Here is an 11,412-nt window from a genome sequence, read left to right on the forward strand (position 1 = left end):
CAATCCACACGTTAAAAAAAAAAATCGTAAACTATTATACAAAGAAACAAAACACGTTTGTAGCGGTTCTCGACGGTTTCATCAAATAATACAAAGTTTTAATCTAGTACAACATTTTCCGACGAATTAGCCTCTTTAAGGCATTCAGTTAGCTGGAGCGCAGCGTGAAATAAGGGAGAGAGGCTCGTCGGCTTTTGCTTCACAAAAAGACATTACCTGGATTGGGCATTAAACATTTCATACTTTGTTATTTGGCACTGTCGACCTAAACACACTTATTTTGGGGGTTGACCCTGCACAAAAGCTGGTAAAATACAAAAGGTGGTTATGTGTTCTCATACAACCAGCTAATAGAAGCATTGCGATTATGTAATTCATATATAGTCTATGAGCACAAAGGTCTAGTACCTTCCATCATAAATCTTGGCCTGTTTGACTGCATACTTACTTCTTTGATGTTTATCGGGCTTCTTAACCATTTCCCTATATTAACTATGACCTAACGATTTGAATGCGAACGTTCGTATTAAAGCTTCTAACAAAAGAATTTAGGCAATCAAAATTGAGGACGAATCACGCTACGTATCATACACCTATGATTAAGTCTTCGTGACATTACCAAAATAGCGTGATCGCGTGATAACGTGATAGAGTGATGATATGCAATCACGAAAGTCACGCCTGTCGACTACGCTTCAAATACTGTTCTGTTTACGAACCGGCTTGTCTGCCCAGAAGGTTAGACTATAACTTTGTCATAACCTCAATATTCAAAGCAGTGACAAGGCTGCCCGCAGAGACCTTAGTTCACCATTTGCCCTACCCTACAATCGCTTGATCCCGAATATCATTCTGTTCCACAAACATGGTCCGTACGGAATACAGTGCAGTTCGTAAAACTGAGGTGCGCGGTTTTTTCGTGAGTTTATTTAACGTTTTTTTGGTGCTGTTCTTGTTGTTATCACTGGTGATTGCCTTGATTGTGGTAGCTACGGTGTTAGCTCACGAGAAGGGAAAAGCAAAGCACGCTGGAGTGATTAAAGGTGATCCCAAAGAGGGAGGTAAGCAAGATATACAGTCTATTGAATCGATTTTAGATACCGGCATTTAATTTCAACACCACTGAACTACAGTGCGTAATAGTATTAGAGGTGGCATGAGTTCTATTTAACAGCGTTTAATTGTATGTATCTGCTTAACAGAATTTGACTCGATAGTGCGATATATTACAGATGTATGCTGAGTTTCGAATGTGTTGATTTGTATTCAATGCCGGTTAATCTCAAAATGGCGAAGGGTCCATCACAGGAAATGCGTCTCCCAGAATGTTAGTCGAATTTCAGAAATGCCGTCTCGACTTCCACATTCTTGATCACGCAAACATAAATTATTTGTGAGGGTCTCACTCGCCATCTGGGATAGTCTTTGATTTGTAATGCACTATAGTCCGACTGGTCTCATCGTATCTACTGAAACTGTATCAATCGTCGAAACGACCAAAGCATACATGTATTCTTTTGCGTAAAAGCTCAACGGGGGAATATTTGAAAGCTATAAATACAAAAGACGGCTTTCATCTAGGAAAAGAACTGAAAAGACGGATATCTGTTAATATTGTGCATCAATTCGTCGTGTTGGCCCTTAGATGCCTATTGCACTGCATGGAATCCAAAAGCCGCTCCACGCCTTCCATGTGACGAACCTAACCTGACGAATTTTCGTATACCGATTCGTCGTGTTGCCCGGGCACCGTACTGGGTCAATATCGCCCTATGTCTTTCCTTTACAAAGAAATCGCTTCGCGTCGGTCCATACCAAAAATACATCGGGCGATACGAGTTCCTACCTGTGTGAGTATGGGCTCTCTTGCATTGCCTGCTGTGCCTCGCAAAAATTGTGTATCACACAGGTAACTTCTAGTGTTGTTGTTGTTGTTAAACTTGTTCTGTAAAGATGGCCTCAAATCCTGACTATAACCCATATTGTGCTCTTCAACTTTTTATTTGCGTTTTCGTTTGTTTGTTTGTTTGTTTAAAGAGTCCTCTTTGCGTCCCATGTCCTGTGACGTTGTTGTAGTCGGAGGAGGTATTTCAGGAATGTACATGGCAGAGACACTCATGCGAATGAAGAAAGAAGACAACGTGTGTTTGTTTGAAAAAGATTCCAGATTTGGAGGACGAGACTATGACTTTAGGTTTAGCCAAGCGCCAAACATCAGCATAAGTAAGTTAGCAAGTTAGTTTGTTGTCACTCAGAAACACGAAATGCTCGCTTTTCCTGTTTTCGGCGGTCACGTTGTCTTCGGGGTTAGACATATCAGCCTTCGTGAGAAACTGAAATTTCTAAGGAAGCTTAAAACAACGCTCCTTTAAAAAGGATATCAGCTTTCTTGGCTATGCCTAGCATTCGAAAACTGCGAGTAGAAGTCGAAAACTTGGCAACCTTTGTTTTTGTTTGCTTTGGAGCTATTTAAAAGCTGTTATGGCAATGAATCTGTGTTCAAATAATTTTTTGTTTATTAAGCCATACAAATCCCTTAAAACTACCAAGTAAACCACGGACAGCATTTAGATAACGAATCTCAACTTTACAATATCTCCTGTTAATAAAAAAGACAAACTAGTAAAACTCGTTCAGTGCCGACGTCATGCACACTTGCATTCACGAATTAAAAGAAAATGTATATATTGCTAAAGGATGTGCTTAAATTTACTCTTGAAGGTTTAGGAGCCTGGCGTGTGGATAGAGAACACAAGAGAGTAATGTAAGAAATATCATTTTTTTTATGTTCATGACCAATTATCAAGAGAACTCAGATCAAGTTATCGTACTTTGATTTTCTCTTGACAAAACTAGATTCACTAGGCACTGAGGCCCCGTTCACTGTACGCCGGAGGAATTTAATCATTGGTTATTTTGGATTTATGTTCGAGGAAAGCTCGATCAGGGAAATAACATAATTGTCGTGACATCATCGTTTACACAAAGCTCCGTTTCCCAAACGTTTTCCGTCGACACTAAAACGCAAAGCCGGCGTTTTCAAATTCCTCCGGTTCGAAGAGCGTTTAGCTAGCCCCGTTTTTGTGACGGATTAGTGTGGACGATAGGCCTTTTAACCGTAGACATAAGGTTTGCGTTTTTAAATATCTCCTGCGAAGTGTGAATGGGGCAAATTGACTATTTTTTTTTTGTCCTCTTGGAAAACAAAGTCTTGGACTCTGGGTTCCAAGGCTAAATTTTCCTTCTTCAGCCATCTGGAGCTCCAGGTATCCTATGGTCTTTGGAACTGAGATCAGATGGGCAGGCGCTGCGACATAACAATTATGGGAATTGTCGTGAGCAAATATGATCCGGTGATTTTTCACGTAGGGGCCAAACCACCCCGCTAATGTTTCATGAAGGCTATATTTGCTTGGTTTATATATTTCTGAACTAAGTTTGGCAGATGAGCTTTCTTTGTTCTCCAGTTTATTTTAATGTGGAAGTTGTGACAAAATGTCAGATTATGACGTCATAATTGATGAAGTCACCAAAACATGCTATAATTTTTTGTAAAATCTGATGTAAAGATTATGACATTGGAAAGGCCTTGACTTGAGGAGTAAAATGCTGGAAACCGTTTTTTGCTATGATGATTATTTTTTGAGATATGGTACATTAAATATTTTTTTTGTTGTCGCCCCGGAATTTGCTTAACCATACTGTCCTTCTTAAGTCAGTCTCTCTGGTTTATTGTTTTCAGTTTTATTCTAGGAAGGCTAATAATCTAGAAAAATAGAAAGCTTGATGTTGTGAAAAATCGTATGGTTTTAGAAATTTGATTTTCGGCTTTGTTAGGATGATATTAACAGTGAAAAAACGGGTGACGTCACAGGTTATGACGTAACAAAACTAATTTTAACGCAATAACACTAGAGGGATAATTTTTTATTCCGATTTTCTTTATTTTTGCTTTAGTCATCTGGTACATCTCATGTGCAACATAGCTGCATTTGCTGGAACAAAATTACGGCTCCAATTTGGGGGTTTTTCTCAAGGGGGGGACCCCATATTTTGCAAAGTTATTTTTCATATTTAAAAATGCCATATTTCATTCAATTTTTGTGATATGGACAAAATTTTTTCAGGTTTCAACTCCCCTTGATGTGCTCTTTCGAACACATTGTAAAAAATATGCATATTAAAAACTTCAAAAGTGGCAAAAAACATGACGTCATCACTGTGACGTCACAACTTTGACATTTACTGACATTTTTTACGTAAATATAATTGGCAATAGGTCTCCTGCTCATCTGCCAAGTTTGGTGTGGAAAGAGTCAATACTTTTTAAGTAATGCGAAATAATGTGAAATACCCAAGAACTGACGAAACATTTGGGGGGTGGTTTGGTCCGTACGTGTTTTGGGATGGCTGAAATCTCAGTAATCAGGAAAATTCTCGGCGAGTTCTCAATTAAATTTTTAGCCACTTCTAAGCTATCAGAGTATTCTGCACATCTCATATCTCAGCTATTAGACCATTTTTCCAGTGAAATTTAAACCAGAACCAGGTAACAGCAGGGTCCAAGGCTCAAACCCATTTAATTTTGTTTTCCAAGCCTTTAAGGGGCTCAATTGGACCCCCCCCCCCCTTGGTAGTAGATTTGTTGGGTATTTTTTTTTTATCTTTTTAATTTATGTGGAAGATAGAATTGTTGTCTGTGTTTAGTTTATAAAATTTGCAGGTTTCCAATTTTTATTTTACTTTCAGGGCTTTAACTAGACGATTCAATATCCCCATGTTGAAAATGGACATAAAAGACGTTCATTGGGAAGCAAGAGGAGTCTTTGTGTCTAGTACCCAGGCCCTCAAAGAGCAAGCTTTCCCGACTCTGCTGTCAGGCCCTTTTGCAAACATGACGTTGTCCGAAATGATGAAATATGCTTGGATGAACATTACTAGAGAGAAAACACTTGAATTTCCGTCTTTCCGAGATTTTGTGTGCCACCAACTTGGTAGTGAAGGCTGCGAGTTCTACATGGCCAGATACGCTATTAAAAGAAATTACGGTGAGGAGAGCTTTTTAGGCGTATACGAGCGGAGTGAGGCTTCCAGCAATTCTTCGTATGATTACTATCGGCCGCCTGGTGGCCTATCAGATATCGTCAGTGCATTGGAAAGATCTGCGAAGCGTTTGGGAGTAAAGATGTACGCTAGGGAAAATGTCAAAGCAATCCATAGGAAAGGAAACATTTTTACAGTCGATACAGATAATTTTACAGTGTCGGCTAGAAAGCTCATCATTGCCGTGCCACGCACTCCATTTGAAGAGATATCTGGGGACGTGGCTGCGGATATTAAAAGAAATGTCTTCTTTGAAGCAAATTTAGCGGATTCTTCCTTTAAAGCTGTGGCGGTTTACAGTTATCCTTGGTGGGAAAACATTACTTCGCTTCACAGCCTGACACTGAAGCCGCTTGAAAGATTCTTTTCAGGAGCTTCTTGTTTAGTTTCTATTATGCCTTACAGGTAAGCTACCAAAAAAGACATTATATGATTATCCCTACTCATAATCCATCAAATATTTTCGGTCAAACACGATTGCATAATCAACACAATAGCTCCCATTTATCTTTAAAAATATGCTCGGATACTTGTCCTTTGACACACTGTTCGCTTCTCGGAACAGATAATGTCCGCGGATAAGTATCTGAGCATATCTATACCGAAGTGGCGGAATTCGAAAGTGCCCACCCTAAACGTGAAGAACATTTTTTTTCAAGATTTAGACAAAAACGCTGTCATACACCTGGCGCAGGAGTATGGCAATTGGTTATGACATGTGGTTGTGCTCGAGACATGATTTTTCCATGGCAGCTGTGTTGTGAGAAACATTTCGATCTTGTTTTTATTAATAATTTTCTACTTTGATGCAGTTATGACTTCTTAGCTTTGTTTTATTGCTGGTTGACATTGCCACACCATTAAAACTATAAATCGTAACCATTCAAGAAATCAACTCAAGAATCTGGGATATGATAGATGATTGTTATATAAACAACCTCGCCAAGATTGGGGTCTGTACGGTTTTTCATTTGCGTGTTATTTGGAGAAGTGTTTCACCCAAATTTATACAGCTTTGTATGGAGACGCCATGTTGGTGCCCCTCGGAGGGACACAAACATGGCAGCTGTTAAGCAACAGAAACATCTGTCATTGAGTTTTGCTATTCAAACGAAAAGTTATTCTCTAGAGCTCCGACACATTGAAATTAATACTTCTTCTAGAGCAAGAACTGTTCAGTTAGCAAAAACTTACGTGATGACTCATCTTTTGACCCAAGCAAGAGCCCTCTCGGGCCCCCATTTGATGTCACACAACGCATAAACTTGGAAATCCAAACGCGCTCTGTTACAAACTGAACTTAAACGTTGTAAAATGCCAAGTTATTATAGAGTCTTACATTTGATGAAACTAAATTTTCAGTAGGACTAGTAATTTTCAATTTTGGAAAATGATGACGTCACACGAAAATCGGCAGTTGATTTTGATTAGTTTTCGATAACTCAAGAAATCCAAGATGGCGGATCCACGATGGCGGCTCTTTTGGATTTCATGACCTAATCACCACGTGATATGATATATCGAACATCTCATATCATTCCCGTTAAAGAAACCCGAAGTGGAATTCGTGAGTTGATGGATTGGAGTAGCGGAGGCGAGTGCTTATTTTTCCATGTGAACGCAATTTGTTGTCAGCTTTGTCAAATGGAAATATTTCAAATCTTTGCGTCTTGAATCTTAAAAAAATGAGCTAGGTTCTGTTAGGGAAGAAAGTTCTCGGTTTTGACTTAACCTTATGTTCTAGTGTCTGTCAGTATAACAGGTCAGAAAATAGATAACTTCAATTATTAAAATTATCACTGCATAATGCAGTTCAAGAGTTTTCATTGGCTTAGCCATCATGGTACATGAGCTATTATACCATGGTCTACAAATATGGTAGAATACGCGCAAGCGTATTTTTTGTGGCGATTTTTTACTATTTATAGATAGCCAACGAGGCGCGAAGCGTGGAATAATAATTGACAAATATATGGTATTAACCCAGTAATGTTAAAAGATTCTGAAATGATCCTGGTTGTGTTGTGTGTTTCTATTAGAAATATTTTTTGATGTTTTCAACTGCGTTTGCTTTTAGTGGTAGAGGACCCAAAGGCGAAGCCGTTTTTCAGCTGTCATACGCTTGGACTGCATGCGCAGTCAAGTGGGGTGAACTTTCCAAGCTGCCTAAAGCAGTTCTGGAGTCGGAGCTAAAGAAAGCTATTCAGGAAGTGTTTCCAGGAGCAGTCTTACCAGAGCCTCTGGATATGGTGTTTAAATATTGGGAGAAAGTTGCTTGGTGAGATAACGTTTCCACATGACATCACGGCGGCCATGTCGGTATTTTGACACACGGAAGTCCGTCCGTTCGTAAATGAGGGTTGTTTACCATTTACCCCCAAATTCCGGTCAGAATGAAAATGGTAAGGCAATTTAATTTTGGCTCGACCGACCGGAAAATGTCCAAAATATACAGAACCTCTTGAAAGGTAGTCCAAAATTTCCAACCGAAATACCCGAGTAGAAAAAAAGGTGCTTACCATTTACAAAATTCCTTATCAGTTGCACTCGCCATCTTGGAATTATGATCAGGTCGAACTCGTCCTATTCTCCTCGGTAAATTTAGGTTTTGTGAGTAAAGGGCAAACGGCCAATCCGAACGGAACTTACTATCAGGGATGTTTGCTTACCATTTGCAAACCGTTGACGAACCGGTTTCTCCGTGTAAATGGTAAATAACAGAGTTCTATTCTTGGACGAAGTATTTCTCTTAATTGGGAATGCCAACATGGCTGCCATGAAAATGGCCTATTGATATAATTGTTCACCCGAAAAGATTTATCCTTGATTAGTATATACCACACGAGTGAATAGTACTTTTCACGTGTTCAGATTGGTTAACTCCAAGGTGGTTGCCAAAGTACTATTCACCTCAAGCAGCCGAAGAGAAATTTCCAGCCATATGTCGGCTTATAGTTCGCTATTCAAGATGGCTGACAACAATTGCAATCTACCACACGTGACCTATTAATTTGTCCACATCAACGCCACACATACAGCACTCGAGAGAGAGAAAGAAATAGTTATAATTATTTATTACACAGAGTATCCGGCTGGTCTTAAACTTTAGTTGTCTGCTTTCTTCCGTAATCATGTGATTAATTCACAATATTATATCTCTCAGTCTCTTTCATTTACTACGCGCGCTGTGATTGGTCAATTTAGCGGGCCGTATTCTACTGTACTGCGTGCAAACATTTATCGCCAAGTGTTCTTAACTTTTATAGCAACTAAAAAGTTTAAAACTTTCTTTAAATTTAACTTGTGTATCAAAATATACTAACGACTTAATGCCTTCAAATTGATTCGTTTTGCTTTCGGCGTACGTCAGAAAGTTTAAGCTGTTCCGCGTGAATAGAAATCGTTCACACACCCGTCAGACTCATAGTAGAGATATAAATCGAAGAGGAAAAAAGCCGGTCCGTAACTTACAGTACGGACCTCAAATATCAACGACCTGCACTCATTTTCATGCACTACTTGTTCTATTCAACAGGCACGCCACAAAGGCGGGTTCCAACGTGAGCCGTTATGATTTAATGAAATGGGCCAAACGTCCATTTCCTGGTGAAGAAGTTTTTATAGTGGGTGAAGCATATTCAGTGTCAACCGGATGGAATGAAGGAGCCCTCCAGTCAGCTTACAACGCCCTAAAGGAAGGCTGGGAAATTACCCAACCAGAGGCTCATTAGATAGAACACAGAACGTTCAACCTATGTAAACCGTTCTTCATGTAGGGGTAATGAAATGGGGACAATAGGCCATTTCCGAAAGGCCTTCAGGGGCAAAGGGCAACTCGAAAGTGGCCTAATTTGAATTCGAAAATTATTTCAAGCACACTTTGTAAAAATTCTAGTGATTTTGATTCTTTGGGGGTCAAATCCCAGTCGTGTATATTAACCGAAACTATTCACTATTCCTAATCGATTACCCTGGAGTGTTTAATCCTCTATCGGGTCTATCACGTCTGGATTGTTTGACCTAGCACCTTAAAAATCCCCGATCGAACCGTCATCACGAAAAACCTCTGCTGGACTCCTTAAAGTTGTAACTTCGGTTGATAAAAATCAAAGGCTCTTTAAGCCAACTCGTGAATACTGTTAACCAAGCAATTTCCAAACTCTGAGAATAAAGTTATCTACCTGTGGAGAATATCTATCACTAATTGAATGTTTAAAATAGTTTTCGATCTAAGTCATCTTACGTTTAACGACTTTTCTGAATTTACGAAACTCGAGCCAAAAAGAGCACACCATTCTTATAAGCTTTATGTTAAAGGCGGGAAGTCATGGAGAGACCCACCACTTATTGTTGTGGAAGCAGGAAATTTGCCTGCTTTCAAAAACAAACTCGCAGTTCACCTTGGTATTTAGATAATTTTAATCTTGCAAATGCCTTTGTACTATTTTTACAAACTTATTATTATATCGCTGTCGCTTCTCCGTCCGTTCATTCGAGTTTGTAATTTTAAGAGAGTTTTTACATCCTGTATAAACATTTATTGTATTAGCAGCAGTTGGTTTTTAAGAAGCGATACTTAGAAACATGCATCAGAACAAGAATGGGTAATGTTTGAGACGAACATGTTCTAATTGTGTACATGTGACAAGGGTGGTCAAAATTATTTCCTCCAATTGCTTTTTCATAGGTTTGTTTAGTTTTAACATTCTATATTTGAATAAAAAGTCAATTTTACTCCCTTGCAATATAAATACCAAGTGTGCCTTAGCAGTCTTCCAGGCGTTTAGTTAGTTGGGACTCAGCGCGAAAAACGGCGAGCGAAAAAATAGGGAGATGCGCGGTCGTTCGGTGTATTAGGATCTGGTATATACCTTCTGATTGGTCAGTTTTGACAGGTTTTAGTCAACACTCGTGCGTTACTAACGCAGATGGAAATGCGATATGGCGGCGGTCAGTGCAAAACGGCCGGGGTTGACGAGCCTACACGATTCCTACGGTTCGTGACATTTGTACATTTACCGTTTTCTTTTGGGTATCTCCACCTTCGTTTGCTTCTCACGCGTTTATGAAGTTCACTTTATGTTATGTTATTAGCCCAGCTGTTTAATTAGAACAGGTTGCAAGCACAGTATGTTACTTCTCACCACGGATATCATATTTATTTGCGTCCGATTTTTCTTTGGAGACTGCCGTAGCTTTATTTCGAGAAAGAACGCCGTGATTTTTCAGTCGACTCCTGTCAATCTCCTGAGTAGGTGTTAGCACGCTTCGCTAAAGGAGTACCTCCAGTCGGCCATCGAGCGTTCGTTTGTCGTTTTGGAGCTTTCAGCGATTTTCTTTCTACAATCCCGGAGAATTATTTCTCAAGAAATCTGTTGGCAACTGTGCAACTGAAAACCACAAGCCGGCGGTCATGTTACGGGTCCCTGGACGCGGTCTATAAGTGGACGAAAGGACCTTTTGTTAATAAGTTTACCCATGAGCGCTCTTTCTCCTTTCTCTCGCTGCGCTTTTCTCTTTTTTTCGCCAACCGTTTTTCGTGCTGTACCCCAACAAACTGAACGCCTGGAAGCGGCTAATTGTCTCTAAAATTTTTATTACTCTGGCTTCCATAGGAAAGCCCGAGTCTAAAATTACAAGCCGTTCTTCTTGGTGGGGGAGAAGAGGGGAGTTATGGTCCCAGGCTTTCCCAGCGGAGAGCGTGGAAACTGGGGATGAGAATAACCGTGTGCTCTTTCACTTCATAACAGACAGAATGTTATGTTTTCTGAAGAAATCTTCGGAAAAATCATGCCTTATACGCTCATTTGACATTACGAGAGGTCGAGCGTTTTCGGAACGGGTCGTTCTATGAATTCTAGAGCTTGAAAGTTCGGCAAACTAGATAACCGGGAATCAGGAGTCTTCATAAACAGAACTTTGAAGGTGAGGCAAACAATATGCAATTGGATAAATAGGATACGCAACGAAGTAACTTGAGAAAATATCTAGGCTTAACTCTTACGTTAAATATCCCGATTCGTTTGTTTCTGTGTTCAATACGTGTAATAAAGTAAACGCTCTTGAAGCGTCTAGTTTTTAATAGATGAGAATCTCATCGCGTTTGAGATTCGCAATGGCGACCGCGAAGACGCAGCCATTTTGTTTTCAATGTTTACAACTTTTACAATTTTGTTTATAATGGTTAGAGGAATTACTACAAAATGTTCAACAACAATTGACCGACTGAAGCGAGTGAATTTTTTTCTGAAACAATTAAACTGTTAAAACTATAGGTAACCCATTCATAATATTTGCATATTAATAATA

At 39.5% G+C, this 11,412-nt stretch overlaps 1 protein-coding gene across 1 annotated transcript; it reads left to right on the plus strand.

The window, feature by feature from the left end:
* The first annotated feature begins 581 nt into the window (after window positions 1-581).
* On the plus strand, window positions 582-11,248 carry LOC145467174 (putative flavin-containing monoamine oxidase AofH). The gene is made up of 7 exons (XM_081450726.1): window positions 582-674; window positions 739-1,061; window positions 2,038-2,223; window positions 2,722-2,764; window positions 4,750-5,508; window positions 7,181-7,381; window positions 8,639-11,248. Exons 2-7 carry the CDS (start codon window positions 866-868, stop codon window positions 8,832-8,834), a joined length of 1,581 nt encoding a protein of 526 aa, XP_081306852.1. The 5' UTR covers window positions 582-674; window positions 739-865; the 3' UTR covers window positions 8,835-11,248.
* Window positions 11,249-11,412: the final 164 nt, after the last annotated feature.

Source organism: Orbicella franksi, chromosome 14 (genome assembly GCF_964199315.1).
Source record: "Orbicella franksi chromosome 14, jaOrbFran1.1, whole genome shotgun sequence".
Classification (NCBI taxonomy): domain Eukaryota; kingdom Metazoa; phylum Cnidaria; class Anthozoa; order Scleractinia; family Merulinidae; genus Orbicella; species Orbicella franksi.

Excerpts from the sequence above, each read along its gene's own strand:
- LOC145467174 (XM_081450726.1), top strand. The coding sequence starts at position 866 with ATGGTCCGTACGGAATACAGTGCAGTTCGTAAAACTGAGGTGCGCGGT. Across the intron at positions 2,224-2,721 it reads AGCGCCAAACATCAGCATAA|GTTTAGGAGCCTGGCGTGTG; the intron begins GTAAGTTAGCAA and ends TTACTCTTGAAG. Across the intron at positions 7,382-8,638 it reads TATTGGGAGAAAGTTGCTTG|GCACGCCACAAAGGCGGGTT; the intron begins GTGAGATAACGT and ends TCTATTCAACAG.